The 16,742-nt window shown below is 58.0% G+C and overlaps 1 protein-coding gene across 7 annotated transcripts in view; it reads left to right on the top strand.

Annotated features, from left to right (window-relative positions):
* The window catches only part of RGS12 (regulator of G protein signaling 12), a 122,877-nt gene that overhangs the window by 23,795 nt on the left and 82,340 nt on the right, over positions 1-16,742 (top strand). For all 7 annotated transcript variants that reach the window (XR_014263878.1, XR_014263879.1, XM_082462525.1 and 4 more), the window contains exon 2: positions 5,925-7,902. Coding sequence is in view for 5 of the 7 variants with exons in the window: in XM_082462525.1 (XP_082318651.1) it covers positions 6,025-7,902 (1,878 nt within the window). In the remaining 2 variants the exon portion in view is untranslated. The remainder of the gene's footprint in view (positions 1-5,924; positions 7,903-16,742) is intronic.

Raw genomic sequence — 16,742 nt, 5'->3', positions numbered from 1 at the left:
AGGTGGTGGGGATGGCATCGAGGGCCTGGGGGAGAAGCTGGCCTGATGGAGGGGGAGGGTGTGCGCTGCGGAGGGAGGGCCTGCGGGGTGTCTTTCTTCTCTGGAAAGGAGGGGACAGGCCATGAGCCGAGGGCAGGGAGGCGATGGCCGGGTGGGTTTGGGTGGTCGTGAGTAACCAGCGGAGAGTTACGGGGTTGACGGGAGTGCTGAGAGCCCCGGGGCTGGGAACGTGGCTTTGGACAGGGGCCCGGGCGCCCTGTGTCGTGGCGGCCCCGCAGCACCTGCTGTGGAGAAAGCCCAGGCCATTCCTGCGGGGGGGGGGCGGTCCCCGGGGTCCCCGGATGGGGGCGGAGGACATGAGTGGGGGGACAGGAGCGTGCCTGGTCTGATGCCTGGCGGGCGGGGTGGAGGGAGCGGAGGCGGGCAGGAGAAGCAGGATGGCTGAGGGGGCTGGTGCGACGGGGGGCTCCGGGGCGCGGGGGCAGCGTGTGGCCGCAGAGGAGCAGGCTGGACACGGGTGACCGCGAGAGCGGCCACTGAAGTGAGGAGGAGGAGGAGGGATGGAGAAGGCTGGGGGTGGGATGTCCAGGTGGATGGAAGGTGTCGGGGACAGAGGGACGGTGAGGCGGGGTGGGAGGGACGGCCTGGAGGGGGAAGTGGGGATGACCGAGGCACTGCCTGGTGCCTAGAAGGGTGGGTGGGCTTAGGCGGACGTCGGGGCCGAGGAAGAGGAGAAGCGTGCTTCCAGCAAAGGTGTGTTTGGGTGTCGACATGCAGAGAGAGGTGACGGGCAGCTGAGAGCGCAGGAAATGGGTTTGGCGCTCGGAAGAGTGTTCTGGGGTCAGGCCTTGGGGTCACCCACGTGGGGGCTTTGAGTTCAGAGAGGAGGTGGGTCCTCAGGGAGAGGGGACAGGGACAAGGGGGCCGACAGCGCTGCCCCATGCGCAGAGCGCAGCAGCTGGGCTGCCTCCCTGGAGGGTCCCCTGGGAGCCGCTCAGCAGGCCGCGTGGCCCGAGCAGCAGCTGTGCAGACGCCCTCAGGAAGCTGCTGCCGGCGGAGCCTCCGGTTCCCCGTCCCCGGTCCCCTGTGGAGAGGTCTTCACAGGAAGGGACCGTTCCCTCCTGAGGCAGCCCCGTGTCTGGCCCAGTCCCACACACAGTGGGCGCCCGGCGACACCGATGAACAGGTGAAGGGTCTCACCGACGTCGGTGGGGGCTGTCAGGTGGCAGGCAGTGGGAAAGGGGCCCTTTCAGGACGAAAGCTTGGCGAGGGCGTTGGTTGTTGGTGGCAGTAAGGGGCCCGGAAGTGGCCTAGATGCGCGGGGTCCACCTGCAAATCCTCCCGGGTGGTTCGGGCCCTGCTGCAGGCGGGGTGGCCGTGGGCTCGGGAGGGCTTCGCGGGGGTCGGGAGCGGGCGCTGGAATGGACCGGCGGGGATGAGGCGGCCGGGACACAGGGACCACCAGCGTGCATCCTGGCGTGGGTCTGCCGGCGGCGTGCTGGGTCCTCTGCGCGTGTGTGTGTCCCCGAGGGGTGTCAGGGGGAGGCGGTGTCTGGCGGGGCTGGCGCCGTGAGCACTGCTGGGGTGGTGGTTGCAGGTAGCTGCTGGGACACAGTGGCTTTGGGGATGGGTTTGAGGAGCAGGGGTCTGCTGGTGGGCGCGTCCCACCACTGCTCCGCTTCCTCTCCAAGCCCCTCTGCACGGGGAGAGAGAAAGCCCAGAGCAGCCGGGTTCAAGTCCACCTCTGACACTGATTAGCCGTGCAGCTGAAGACAAGTTACTTAACTTCTCTGTGCCTCCGTTTCCTCATCTGCAAAATGAGAATAATCATACCTACCTCATAGCGACGTTTCACACACACGAGTTAGTAAGTGTAAAGCCCCCAGAGCGGCGCGGTGCACGCCGTGGACCGTGCAGCTTCCCCACTGCCGCCGTTCCGCGGCTGTCTTGTCCTTATTCCTGGACTTCCCGCTTCTCCTCAGTGTGCTGGGTGCTTTCTGCCTCGTGGACCTCAGTTTCTCTCCCTCCCGCTCGCTTCTGCGCCCTGTTGTGGTTGTTCTTTGTTGCTTTGGTCTTTTGACCCCGTGCTCAGCTCAGCCCGTTGCCCCGTGAACATCTGTCACCTTTGCGGCACAGCCATGAGACCTGCAGCGCCGTCCCCACAGATTGCCCGTCTGCACGGGCAGAGGTGGAGGCCGAACTGCGGCTGTGCCAGTCGCCCCCTCCTGGGATGGCTTTCCCGGCCCGTCTGCCGCAGACTGCTGGGCACCCGAGCACAGGGCTGGGGCTGGCACTCGCCCTGCTCCAGAGTGATGGCTGTCGCCTCCTCTTGCCCCTCCCTCTCTGGGGACAGCGGGCTGCTGGAGCAGGGCTGGGACCCGCTCTGTAGCTGCTTGGTCTGGGGCGCTGCCGGGCCCAGGTAGGCACTCACTCCGTGCCTGTGAGTGGAGAAATTCATCAGGACAGGGCTCATTTTGTGCCAGATCTAAACCGTAGAAAGGCGTAGGCACCTGGTGTTTATTTCTAGATCTCATTGGTTTGAAGGACGAGTGGCTGACGGTGGTAGTGGGGTGTGGAGAGAGGGGAGGCCCTGGTGTGCTAGCTGACTGAGCCATTAGGAGGTGGCCCTTGGAAGAAGCACTTCTTTCCGACCTGGTTACCTTTTCTGCGAAACAAGGAGGCTGGCTAATTAGATGATGTCTTCATCTGCTCCACTGCTGTAACAGAATTCCCTACACCGAGGGGCTTAAACCACAGGCGTTTATTTCTCCTAGTTCTGGGGCTGGAAGTCTGAAATCAAGGCGCTGGCAGATCCGGAGTCTGGTGAGACCCACTTCCTGGTTCCTCACATGGTGGAGAGCAGAGTGCAGGGGCTCCTGTGTCTCCTCTGGAGCCACAAGGACACTAGTCCCGTCGTGGGGGCTCCACCCTCATGACCTCATCCAACCTGATCGCTGCCAAAGGCCCCGCCTCCAGATCATCCCACTGGGTTAGCATCTCCACGTATGAATTTGGGGACACAAACATTCAGCCCGTAGCAGACGGTCTCAAGTCGGGGTGTTGCAAGTGCTGTCACCCACGTGCGGATCACCTGGGCCGTGCGCGGTGGGTCGGGGCTGGCCTCTGCCCAGAGCTCGGAAGCCGGGGCCTCTGAGTGCAGGAGCGGGAGCGGGAGCCTGGGTGGCAGACGTGCCCGGTGAGGTTGGAAACTAGCGCCCTGTGGTTTCTTCCGAATTTCACTGTCTGTTCCGCCGGTTTTACTATTAATCGGTACAGTTTAAGGAAAAATTAACCTGTAGGCTGGATTACACAATGTGATTATTAGGTATCAAGATATTACTAGTATGAATTAGAAACTATTTTTGATCGATAGAAGAAGACGGCAGTAAGAGTCTAATAGAGATGTTTGGGTAAACCACCTACAAGACTTTCATTGGCTATTGTGTCACACGGTGTTGTGACTCCATGGTGGTCGGATGAATCATGGAGTAATTTTGCATATAAAACTGGGAAATTATTTTTTTCATACAAGCAACATCTGTTACTGTTTGGAAGAGAAAGCCGGGGGTTTTCTGTTCCTGGAGGAACCGATGGGGCCTCGCTAACCCTGTCCCAGGGAGTTCACGGTGGCAGCCTACATTGTCGGGAGCCAGACGCTGCTGTGAGCCTTTTTCAGGTGGGATGTTTCATGCATACACTGCATCCCCTCTCCCCACGAACAGGGCGATTCCCCTTTTGCGAGTTTCCCAGTGGCTGCTGAAACAAGTGACCACAAACTCAGTGGCTTGAAACAACTCAGATTTATGCCCTTACAGTCTGGGGCCAGGAGTCCAGAATCAGTGTCGCGGGCGGAGGCCGGATGCGGGCAGGGCTGGTTCCTCCTGGAGGCCCCCGGGGAGGCCCCTTCCCCCCCCCTTCCAGGCCCGTAGCTCTGCTCTCTGACTCCCCCCTCCCGCCCCCCTCCCGCCTCCCTCTGCCAGGACCCTGTGATCACGGCCATCCCTCCCCGCCCCCGGCGAATCCAGGGTGACCTCCCATCTCGGGACCCTTCACTCCATCACATCTGTTAAGGTCCCCTCGGCCACGTGAGGTGATGTGTTCCAGGGATCAGGACATGGCGTCTCTGGAGTGTTGTGTAGCCCACACCCCTTTAGAAGATCCAATGAGAAGACCCTGAAGCACAGTTCATGGCAGACTTTAATATACACATTTTTAATGATGAATATTAAATAGTTAAATTCCAGTCCTAATATTTAAATGATTAATTTAGCATCGCTTAGATATTGAATAACATGGTAGTTTATAAATAAATTGCTCTTTTCACTCTTATTGTCATAAAATAATTCTACTCAAGCATGCGTCCTGCAGGTCAGTGTTTTGTCACTTGCAGCTGCTCCTGGAGTCATTGAATAATATACTTCCCATTTTGTCCAGTTCTTTCACTTTTTGGTGTGTATACATCAGTTACTCTGAGTTACGCTTCTGTTACTGGAAACTTTATCCCAAGACATGAGAATTTCTCCTGACAACTTTAAAACAATTATTTAAAAACATACACTCTTTAAACAACATGTTCTCTTATGTTTTGGATCTTCACAATACAATCACTCACTGTATTGCTGTTTCAAGCGATCTCTAAAGGGTTTTGTGGGGAGGGGGGTCCTCCCAGCGGGCCTGGCTGCCGCCCTCTGCGAGGCCTGCGTGCGGGGCTGGCCCTGGGCTGGCGTCCGGGAGCTGGGGTGTCGGGATGGGGGGCTCCCTGGGCCTCCCCTGCTGTGTCTGTGCTGGCACCCTTCCCCCCTCCCCGGGGCTGCAGTTCGGTGTGTGCCCGGCAGAGGGGCCTGCGGAGCCTGCGGGCCCCCAGTGAGAGCCCCGGTTCTGAGTCTCTGACGAGCTTCCCTGGGGACAGCGTGTCGCTGGGGGTGGAACGCGGCCCGCGTGACTCCACGGGACGGGGTTCTGGAAGCTGGCGCCTGTTTCCTCTGGACCTTGCCCCCGGGCCCTCTCCCTTCGGTGGTTCTGCTTCACAACCCTTCACTGTGATGGTTCAGAGCCCCGAGTATACGTGAGCCCTGCGTGTCCTCCTGCTGGAAACCCAGGGGTGGTCTTGGGGATCCTGACATGGGTTTGTTTTCAATGACAACCAATACTTTCCATTGTGAAGTCATCCCCCTGGAACAGTTAAGTTTAAATTCCTTTGCTCTTTTTGGTTGTTTCATCTGTGCTGTCAGGCAGCCTCTATAGTATCAGGTTGGCCAAAAAGTTCCTTTCGGTTTTTCTGTAACATCTTATGGGAAAACCCAAACGAACTTTTTTAGCCAACCCAATATTTCAGACTAATGTGTCTTCCCCACACGGTGCTTTGTTCCAAATAAATTACTTGAGGGAGGGTGGTGGATGTGAGGGAAAAGAAGCTGGCATCCCTTCCTGGAGAACTTTGTGTGGAGGGAGCTTGTGATCAAAGACGGGGCTGGACTGGGGTCATGCAGCTGCCTTTCCACCCTCGGCTCTGCCCCTGGCTCAGCGCGTGGCAGGGAGCTCCGGGGAGCCGGACACTGGGCCTCGGAGCACACCCTTGAGTGATTAGGGTCCAAGGGCTCTCCTCTTTCCATCCAGACAGGGAGGAAGCAGATTCTGCGGCAGTCCTGTGTTCCTCAAACCCGGGGTGGGATTAGCCTCGGCGAGATCGGAGTTGGGAAGGATACCAGCCCTGGGAAATGCCTTCTGCTTTGGAAGATTTCTTAGGCGGACTTTAAGATTTGCTGCACAGAGATAGTGCGTCTCCTTCACGTTGACATTTGTGTGGCAACGAGAGACTCTTCCTGTGACGGTTTTGTTGTGAATTATCTTTTTATGTTTGGGTAGTAGCAGTAAGCAGTATAAATATGAGATCTTTAACAGTGAGCTTTATTCTTCTTCCTTAGGGCATTATTTCAAGGAGAACTATGGTAGCTTCCAGCATTCCCTGAACCATGGATCTGCTGGCATAGTGAGCTATGCTCCTGGTCTCGGAAGCACTTTGAGATGTACAGAGCGGGGGACCTGGGGGAGCGGCCGCTGCTCGGGACGGCGCCCCCCCGGATGCGGAGCGTGGAGGTGGCCAGAGGAAGGGCGGGGTACGGATTCGCGCTTTCCGGGCAGGCGCCCTGTGTGCTCAGCTGTGTCATGAGAGGCAGCCCTGCGGATTTTGTGGGCCTCCGTGCTGGCGACCAGATACTTGCTGTCAACGAGATCAACGTGAAGAAAGCGTCCCATGAAGACGTGGTGAAGTTAATTGGGAAATGTTCCGGTGTCCTGCACATGGTGATCGGTGAAGGCATCGGCCACCTGGAGTCCTGCTCCAGTGATGAAGAGGTTGGATTTTATGAAGGAAAAGGCTGGCTGAAGCCCAAACTCGACTCTAAGGCATTAGGTATAAACAGAGCAGAGAGAGTCGTTGAGGAAATGCAGTCTGGAGGGATTTTCAACATGATCTTTGAAAACCCTGGTCTTCGAGCAAGCAGTTCAGAGCCCTTGAAGTTGAAACAAAGATCCCTTTCAGAATCAGCCACTGGGCGATTTGACCTTGGCCATGAAAGTGTAAATAATCCAAATACCAGCCAGCTTTCTAAGGAGGAGATACCGAAAGTTGTGAACGATGATTCTGTTTTCAGCGTTGGGCTGGAGACTCATGAAGACTTCGGGGTGGACGCAAGCATTTTGAACGTGGCCATGGTTGTGGGCTACTTGGGCTCCATCGAGCTGCCGTCCACCAGCTGCAGCCTGGAATCGGACAGCGTGCAGGCCATCCGGGGCTGCCTGCGGCGCCTGCGGGCCGAGCAGAAGATCCACTCGCTGGTGACCATGCAGATCATGCACGACTGCGTGCAGCTCTGCACGGACAAGGCCGCTGTCCTGGCCCGGTACCCGGCCGAGAGGCTGGCATTCAGCGCCGTGTGCCCAGACGACAGGAGGTTTTTTGGGCTGGTGACCATGCAGGCGGCCGATGACGGGAGCCTGGCGCAGGAGGAGGAGGGCATTTTGCGGACGTCCTGCCACGTGTTCATGGTGGACCCGGACCTGTTCAGTCACAAGATCCACCAGGGCATCGCCCGGCGCTTCGGGTTTGAGTGCACGGCCGACCCTGACACCAACGGCTGCCTGGAGTTCCCCGCGTCCTCGCTCCCAGTCCTGCAGTTCGTCTCCGTGCTGTACCGGGACATGGGCGAGCTGATCGAGGGCGTGCGGGCCCGGGCCTTTGCGGACGGGGACGCGGACGCTCACCAGAACACCAGCACCAGCAGCAACAGCGACAGCGGCATCGGGAACTTCGCCCACGAGGACAGAAGCAGCCGAGTGCTCGTGGTGGACCTGGGCGCCGGCTCGAGCAGGCACGGCCCCGGCGGCAGCGCCTGGGAGGGTGTGGTCGGGAGGGGCTCCCAGCCCTGGGGCGCCCCCTGGAATGGGGCCTTCGGCCACGACCCCGAGGGGGCCCCGTTTGAGGCCGCTCCGCAGGCCGACAGGTGCCGGGACCTCGGTAAGCACCTGGGGCCCGCTCCTCACGTGGAAGGCCCCCCGGCCTCCTTGCGGTGCTCGGTCCCTCCTTCCAAGAGGGGCGCTGCGGGCCCCGGTTGTGGCTTCGGCCAGCGGTGGCTCCCGGTCCACGTCCTGCAGGAGTGGCAGTGCGGGCACACCAGCGACCAGGAGTCTTACACGGACTCCACCGACGGCTGGTCCAGCATCAACTGCGGCACGCTGCCCCCTCCCATGAGCAAGATTCCCGCTGACCGCTACCGGGTGGAGGGCAGCCCCGCGCAGCCCCCGCCCAGCACCCAGAAGAGGGACTGGGCCAGGAAGGCTCTCGGGATGCAGACCATTTTCGGCCCCCATCGAAGTGTTAGGAAGACTAAGGAAGACAAAAAGGTAAGCCTGTTAGGGGAGGGTCAGGAAAGATGAGCGTGGTTTCATAGCTCGGTCAGTTTTTGATGAACGACGGCACCTTCATAGCCCAGTTCCCAGTTCTGCCTTCCTCTGGCTGCCCTGGTGGCCTGTGTCGGCTTCAGGGCGTGTCTGCCTGGATTTGCCCTGGCTCTGGGCGGGGCGGGGCGGGACGTCGGGTGGGACAGGTGGTGGTGGAAGAGATGGTGACCTCCTGGCCAGGGTGAGGCCCTCCTCCCTGCTCCCCACCCTTTCCTGCTGCCCTGGGTGCCGGAGGGGCCTGTCCCGGCAGCCCCTTTGAAGCCCACTTCGTCTCTGGCCCCAGTGGCTGAGGCCTCACGCCCTTTTGAAGCAAGAAAATTCTGGAAGCACAGAGACTGGTCGCTTCAGGACGGGGAGCTTCACCTTGGTGTTTCCTTCATTGAGAAAGTCCTGCTACGAGAAAAACACCAGCTGAAGTTGGCAGTGGCTCGTGGCTCTCGCGTCAAACAGCTGGGGGCGGGGCCGGGAGCTTGGTTCGGAGTTGGGGGAGGGACGCAGCGCAGCAGGAGGGCTGGCCCTGCAGGCCGGCGGTGCTGGCATCTGTGCTGGCGGGCGGGCTGAGCCGCAGCCGCGGGCGAGAGGCGGGCTGGCCCTCAGCTCAGCTGGCTTGGAAGGAACCCTTCTCAGAGGACCTTTGTGATTTAAAACACCTTTTCTGGGTTTGTTCCCGCTGTGGCCTGGGCTGTGGAGTTTGTTGAACGTTCTGTTCAGGATCCGTCCCCTTTCCAAGTCTTATTATTTTTCATCGTAGAACACATCAGAGAAAACTTAAAGACGAAGGAAAGGACAGGCCTCCCATAGTTTTAGCTCCCCTAAACCACCATGTAACACTGTGATGTATCTAAGCATAGATTTGTGCTTTTGTAAACACAGTTGTAGTCACGCAGGTTTTGACTGAATTCCTAAAGTGGCCGGGCTAGCGGGACTTCTGCCCTGTGCGCACCTTCCCTCCCGTTCCCTCGGTGGGGTGGAACTGCATGGGCTGGGGTCTCCTTCCACCTGCAGTGTGGGCGGTGCGGGCGGCAGCTGCGGCCTGGGCTTCCCTGTTGGTTGGGGGAGGGCTTGGGGAGGGAAGGCCCTGGAAGGTGGCTAAAATGTTATCAGAAATTGGGGAATTCACTACCTCTTTGAACACATATCCCACAAATGGGTTTTCTCCATTGCCACTGCGCATGTGAATTGTTACACTGGCAGGAATAAATGGTGTTTGTCTGGCGGACTGTGGTGCACCCTCATGTCCGTTCACTTGGTGGCAAGTCTCAGGCTCCCCACAGGGGCTCTGACCTCAGGAGACCCAGAGACAAGGTGCCGTGCTCCCCGCTCTCCAGGCGAGGTGACCGGTCCTCGAGGGCTAAGTGACTTGTCTAAGGCTCAGCAGTCAGGACGAAGCAGGTTCATGAGTCAAACCTTGGGCTTCGTCGTCTCTTTTGTTTTAAAGACTTTATTTTTAAGAGCAGTTTTAGGTTTATAATGAAATTGAGAGGAAGGCACAGAGCGTTCCCTCTACCCTCAAAGGCGCACAGCCTCGCCACCATCAGCATCCCTCACCGGAGGGAGGGATCCCTCATCCCTCACTTGTCACAGTCAGTAACCCCGGAGCCCATAGTTTATATGAGGGTCGCTGTTGGTGGTGCGCATTCTGTGGGCTTGAACAGTTTATAGTGACGTGTGTTCACCATTGTAGAATCAGACAGGGTGGTTTCACTGCCCTAAAAGTCCTCCGTGCTCTGCCTGTTCAGCCCTCCCCTGCCCTCCCCCAGCAACCACTGATTTTTTTCCCTGTCTCCGTAGTTTTGCCTTTTCCAGTTGTCGTATAGTTGGAATCATACAGTCTGTAGCCTTTTCAGATTGGCTTCTTTTACTTAATAATATGCATTGAAGTTTCCTTCATGTCTTTTCATGGCTTGATAGCTCATTTCTCTTTAGCGCTGAGTACTATTCTGTTATCTGGAGGTACCACAGTTTATGTATCCATTCACCTTCTGAAGGACACCTTGGTGGCTTCCAAGTTCCGGCAACTATGAGTAAAACTGTTATAAACATCTGTGTGCATGCAGGTTTTGGTGTGGACATAAGTTTTCAACTCCTCTGGGTAAGTACCAAGGAGTGGGATTGCTGGCTCGTGTGGTGAGAGAATGTTTAGCTTTGTAAGAAACTGTCTTCCAAAGTGGCTGCACCGTTTTGCGTTCCCACCAGCAATGATGAAAGTTTCTGTTGCTTCGCATTTTGGCCCCAGTTTGGTGTTGTCAGTGTTCAGAGTTTTTGCCATCCTGACACGTATGTAGTGGCATCTCACTGTTGTTTTACTTTGCATCTCCCTTGATGACATGTGAGGTTGAGCATCTTTTCATATGCTTACTTGTCATCTGTGTATTTTCTTTGGTGAGGTGTCTGTTAAGATCTTTGGCCTATTTTTATCAGATTGTTTGTTTTCTTACTGTTGAGTTTTTTTTTTTTTTTTCAAGAAATAGGCCTTTAGTTCCTTTATTTTAATATAAATTTATTTATTTATTTGTTTTTAGTTTTGACTGCGTTGGGTCTTCATTGCTGTGCGCGGGCTTTCTCTAGTTGCGGCGAGCGGGGGCTACTCTTCGTTGCCGTGCGTGGGCTTCTTCTTGCGGTGGCTTCTCTTGTTGCGGAGCACGGGCTCTAGGTGTGTGGGCTTCAGTAGTTGTGGCATGTGGGCTTCAGTAGTTGTGGCACACGGGCTCAGTAGTTGCGGCTTGTGGGTTCTAGAGTGCAGGCTCAGTAGTTGTGACATACGGGCTTAGTTGCTCCACAGCATGTGGGATCTTCCCGGGCCAGGGATTGAACCCGTGTCCCCTGCATTGGCAGGGGGATTCTTAACCACTGCGCCACCTAAGAGTTCTTTGTTTATTTTGAGTAACAGTCCTTCCTCAGATGTGCCTTTTGCAAATATTTTCTCCCATTCTGTGGCTTTTCTTTTCATTCTCTTGATATTGTTTTTCACAGAGTAGAAGTTTTAAATTTTAATGAAGTCCAGCTTATCAGTTCTTTCTTTGGTGGATCGTGCCTTTGGTGTTGTACCAAAAAGGCATCACTAAACCCACGGTCATCTGGGTTTCCTCCTGTGCTATCTTCTAGGAGTTTTATGGTTTTTTATTTTACATCCAGGTCTATGATCCGTTTTGAGTTCATTTCTGAAGGGTGTACGGTCTGTATCTAGATTCCCTTTTTTTTTTGCAGGCAGATATCTCTTGTTCCAGCACCATTTGTGGAAAAGACAGTCATTGCTCCCTTGTATTGTCTGTGCCCCTTTGTCAGAGACCAGTGGACTATACTTAGGAGGGTCTTGGGCTCCTTTTTAATGTTCTTTAACCTTCAACAAAAATGTTGTGGAAACGAAGGTATTGGCTGTTATTGCTTATACTGTAACAAAAGAGTGAAGTACTTGACATGGGATTGATGTTTCCAGTGCTGGAAAATAGCAGTGTAGTGTTCACTGTTTGCAGTGTGCTTTATTTCCTTATTTGATCTATGAGCTCATTATCTTACTGACAAGGAGAGTAAGGTTTATACACATTGAGCGACTTGCCCACAGTCAGGTGGCGTTCCTTTTGTGATGTGATGGGACACACGATTTATCTAAAAATAAGTAGTAATAAATTGTATTGTATTGCATTCCAGCTCTAATCTCTGGATGTGTATCCGTGGCTCTTTGCTAACTGGGTTCCCCTGCATTATTAGCGCAGTCTAATCCCACAGCCCCTGCTGGAGCGGCAGAAGCTTCCAGGGTCCTAAGGTGGGTCTTCTGGTGTCCCTCCTGGCCTGGCTTGAGCTGGCTGGTGGCTTGTCAGGATGAGCAGAGGACAGGTCAGGAAGGAAGTGCTGGAAATGCGAAGAGGAAGAGGCGTTAGGAGCAGGAGGGGGAGATGCCAGAGGTCGTGGAAGGTCGAGTAGTCGGTGTCGGGAGTTACTGTAAATTCCTCTCTGTGGTGACAGTGGCTTCAATGTCTTACTCTGTGCAAAATCAGGCTGTGTCCGTCAGGATCTGGCCAGGAGACAGAAAACACACCAGCGAGTTGAACGGGGAGACGTTAGAGTGAAGGATCGGTAGCCAGACCAGAGGTGGCCGGCTGGCATGAGACCACTAACGGAACCCCAAGGAGGGAGCAGCAGAGGGGGCGGGGGCAGCAGCCGGGCGGAGACTTAGAACCGAGAGGAGGCGGCCGTGGGGCTGCAGCCAGGGCTGCCGGAGAACCACGGCCCCGAGGAGGATGCGGGCGCAGCCAGCTCCCGCCGCGTGGAAAGCAGCCCGACGGGAGCCAGCGCAGCCCCTGCTGGCGGAGCCGGCTGTCGAGCCTGCGCCGGCAGAGCACCGTCTGCAAGGCCCAGCTCCGGTGTCCGACGCTGGTAGAGAGGTGTGGGCTTGGCGCTAAGAGGCGAGAGACTCGGACGCCTGGCTCAGCCCAGCATCTGGCGCCCTCTGCACACTCCATCTGATCTTCGCGCAACCGAGAACCTCAGCAGGGCGCCCCGCACAGCGCGCAGCTGTCCTAGGAGCGGAGATGCGCTCTCCCCTCTTTGCTGTTTGTTGTTGTTTGTTTAGGGGCTTTTCTGAGCAAATTCTGTCCGGTGCATTCTTTGTTGTGTGTGACCATGAGGTCTCGGCTTGGTTCGCTTAGAGGTCAGCTAGTGACTGGGCAGAGATTTCGAAATCTTCGATGCCTGGAGCAGGTCAGTCTCGGTCTTTGCCGAGGGGCCTGTGTGTGTGGAGCCTTCAGCGCTCAGCCAGGCAGCTGATGGCCCTGCTTGGGCCTCCACTCCTGCCGGTGCAGCCGTAGCCCTGTGCATGGGCACAGCCCTCCATGGCCTTGTGGATTCTGGGGAAACCTTGGAGCTTTTCACACCCCTAGTGGACTTCTCACCCCCCAGCTTCTCCTTTTAAGCCAGCCTTGGCTGCCTGTGCCCCTGATCCCAGGCCTGGGGAGCGGCCACTGCCAGGACGCCCTCCCCATAGCGCCCTCTCTTTCTCTCTCTCTCTCTCTCTCTCTCTCTCTCTCTCTCGCAGCCCTAGGATGGTCTTTAGTGGTCTCTGTGTTTATGATTGCTTCCATGTTATACTCGGCAATCCTTTGTATTAAATGTTCCCTTTGAAACTCTGGCACGCAGCCCTTCTATTCTGTATGCACAAAGGAAGCCAACTCTTAGAGGGACTATACCACTGCATTCAGTCACCAGCTGGTCTCTAAGTCCTATCAGTTCTCCGTCCAGACAGTCATCTTTTCAGGATGCTCCTTTACCAGGGCTTCGTCACTGTCTTCTTGGTCCTTTATACCCTAACTCAGTCCAGATCTCGGCTTTCTGGGACCCCTTGGCTTTCTGGGACCCCTTACTCCTGTGGACGCCTGGAGGGAAACTGGCGAAAGAGAAGGCCCACTTTTCCACGCTTGCTCGTTCAGGTGGACACCTCTCCGCCTCTCAGGCTCTTTTATTACGCTGGTCAAGTGGGAGGTTTGCAGAGGGGATGCTCGGCATTTTGAGCCCCTCCCAGTAACATCCAATGCTCTGACTCCTAGTGCACTGAGCCGGGCAATGCTCCTGAACTGCTTCCTCGTTGGGGAGCCGTGGGATACTGGGCTGGGGGCTGGGAGCGCATCACTCGTAGACTTAGCCGAGTGTATGACATTGTTGACGAGAGTTAAATAATGTTTGTAAATGGATGCCTTTCCATTTTATTAAGAGTTTGTTAAGAGTTTGGGTGGGCTGCCCAGGGCTGGTGTGGAGGCTCCCTGTTCATCAGGAGCCAGGTTCCTTCTGTTGTCTGTTGCCATCTTCCGCCTGTCTGTGCCTCCACATGAACTTGAAGATAGCCGCTCTGCAGGTGCAGATGGAGACAGCTTTCGTCTACACTCCAAACTGCAGGAGGGGGGGAACCTGCTGGAGGACGGGGAGCCTGCAGGAGGAGGAGGTGGGGAGCCTGCAGGAGGAGGAGGTGGGGAGCCTGCAGGAGGAGGAGGTGGGGAGCCTGCAGGAGGAGGAGGTGGGGAGCCTGCAGGAGGAGGGGGGAGCCTGCAGGAGGTGGGGAGCCTGCAGGAGGTGGAGGGGGGAGCCTGCAGGAGGAGGAGGGGGGAGCCTGCAGGAGGAGGAGGTGGGGAGCCTGCAGGAGGAGGAGGTGGGGAGCCTGCAGGAGGAGGAGGTGGGGAGCCTGCAGGAGGAGGGGGGAGCCTGCAGGAGGTGGGGAGCCTGCAGGAGGAGGAGGGGGGAGCCTGCAGGAGGAGGGGGGAGCCTGCAGGAGGTGGGGAGCCTGCAGGAGGAGGAGGTGGGGAGCCTGCAGGAGGAGGAGGTGGGGGAGCCTGCAGGAGGAGGAGGTGGGGAGCCTGCAGGAGGAGGAGGTGGGGAGCCTGCAGGAGGAGGAGGTGGGGAGCCTGCAGGAGGAGGAGGTGGGGAGCCTGCAGGAGGAGGAGGGGGGAGCCTGCAGGAGGAGGGGGGAGCCTGCAGGAGGTGGGGAGCCTGCAGGAGGAGGAGGTGGGGAGCCTGCAGGAGGAGGAGGTGGGGAGCCTGCAGGAGGAGGAGGTGGGGAGCCTGCAGGAGGAGGAGGTGGGGAGCCTGCAGGAGGAGGAGGTGGGGAGCCTGCAGGAGGAGGAGGTGGGGAGCCTGCAGGAGGAGGAGGTGGGGAGCCTGCAGGAGGAGTGGGGAGCCTGCAGGAGGTGGAGGGGGGAGCCTGCAGGAGGAGGAGGGGGGAGCCTGCAGGAGGAGGAGGTGGGGAGCCTGCAGGAGGAGGAGGTGGGGAGCCTGCAGGAGGTGGAGGGGGGAGCCTGCAGGAGGAGGAGGGGAGAGCCTGCAGGAGGAGGAGGTGGGGAGCCTGCAGGAGGAGGAGGTGGGGAGCCTGCAGGAGGTGGAGGGGGGAGCCTGCAGGAGGAGGAGGGGGGAGCCTGCAGGAGGAGGAGGTGGGGAGCCTGCAGGAGGTGGGGAGCCTGCAGGAGGTGGGGAGCCTGCAGGAGGAGGAGGTGGGGAGCCTGCAGGAGGAGGAGGGGGGAGCCTGCAGGAGGAGGAGGGGGGAGCCTGCAGGAGGAGGAGGTGGGGAGCCTGCAGGAGGAGGAGGTGGGGAGCCTGCAGGAGGAGGAGGTGGGGAGCCTGCAGGAGGAGGAGGTGGGGAGCCTGCAGGAGGAGGAGGTGGGGAGCCTGCAGGAGGAGGAGGTGGGGAGCCTGCAGGAGGTGGGGAGCCTGCAGGAGGTGGGGAGCCTGCAGGAGGTGGGGAGCCTGCAGGAGGAGGAGGTGGGGAGCCTGCAGGAGGAGGAGGGGGGAGCCTGCAGGAGGAGGAGGGGGGAGCCTGCAGGAGGAGGAGGGGGGAGCCTGCAGGAGGAGGAGGTGGGGAGCCTGCAGGAGGAGGAGGTGGGGAGCCTGCAGGAGGAGGAGGTGGGGAGCCTGCAGGAGGAGGAGGTGGGGAGCCTGCAGGAGGAGGAGGTGGGGAGCCTGCAGGAGGAGGAGGTGGGGAGCCTGCAGGAGGAGGAGGTGGGGAGCCTGCAGGAGGAGGAGGTGGGGAGCCTGCAGGAGGTGGGGAGCCTGCAGGAGGAGGAGGTGGGGAGCCTGCAGGAGGTGGAGAGCCTGCAGGAGGAGGAGGTGGGGAGCCTGCAGGAGGAGGAGGGGGGAGCCTGCAGGAGGAGGAGGGGGGAGCCTGCAGGAGGAGGAGGTGGGGAGCCTGCAGGAGGAGGAGGTGGGGAGCCTGCAGGAGGAGGAGGTGGGAAGCCTGCAGGAGGAGGAGGTGGGGAGCCTGCAGGAGGTGGAGAGCCTGCAGGAGGAGGAGGTGGGGAGCCTGCAGGAGGAGGAGGGGGGAGCCTGCAGGAGGAGGAGGTGGGGAGCCTGCAGGAGGTGGAGGGGGGAGCCTGCAGGAGGAGGAGGGGGGAGCCTGCAGGAGGAGGAGGGGGGAGCCTGCAGGAGGAGGAGGGGGAGCCTGCAGGAGGAGGAGGGGGAGCCTGCAGGAGGAGGAGGTGGGGAGCCTGCAGGAGGAGGAGGGGGGAAGCCTGCAGGAGGAGGAGGTGGGGAGCCTGCCGGAGGAGGAGGGGGTGCCTGCAGGAGGTGGGGAGCCTGCAGGAGGAGGAGGTGGGGAGCCTGCAGGAGGAGGAGGTGGGGAGCCTGCAGGAGGAGGAGGGGGAGCCTGCAGGAGGAGGAGGGGGGAGCCTGCAGGAGGAGGAGGGGGAGCCTGCAGGAGGTGGGGAGAGGGAGCGGCGCAGTCCCCGCAGAAGCTGCAGGAACTCTTTTGCTGCTCCTCAGTGTTCAGGCCTCGTCACGTGACTGCACGCGGCTGCAGGCGGGGCTGGGAAGTGCGGCTGCACAGGCAGGTGTGCAGCCCAGATGTCCATCGCTGCTCAGAGGGGACTGTGGCTCTGGGCTCTGCCATGGGGGATGGGGCGGGGTGTTACCCACGTGGAAAGCCCCCCAAGACTCACGAAGCGAAAAAGCAGGTCACATGTGCGTATTTAATATGATCTCGCTTTTGTGTAACGTATTTTAATACCCCCCCAAATAAACCTATGCCATTTTAAAGCGTACGTATGTTTATATGTAAGTATATAGAAAAAATTAAAAAGAAACACTCCAAACAGAAAGTAGTAGTTACCTCAGGTTAGTAAGTGAGTACTGGGAAAGGTCCAGGACACTATAATTTTATTTTGTGGTGTTTTGATTTTTTTGTTATGGGAATCTGAACATATTTTACTTATTTAAAATAATGCCTTTGGAGAAAAAAATGAAAATTACTTTCTTAATTCTTTTAATGAGAACAAAGTGAGGATTGGTACTGGAAGCTGTAGTGGTATTTC

The sequence above is a fragment of the Balaenoptera physalus genome (genome assembly GCF_965194825.1).
Source record: "Balaenoptera physalus genome assembly, chromosome: 5".
Classification (NCBI taxonomy): Eukaryota; Metazoa; Chordata; class Mammalia; order Artiodactyla; family Balaenopteridae; genus Balaenoptera; species Balaenoptera physalus.
The sequence above is the reverse complement of the archived record's forward strand: the minus strand, read 5'-3'. Positions and strand labels throughout refer to the sequence as shown.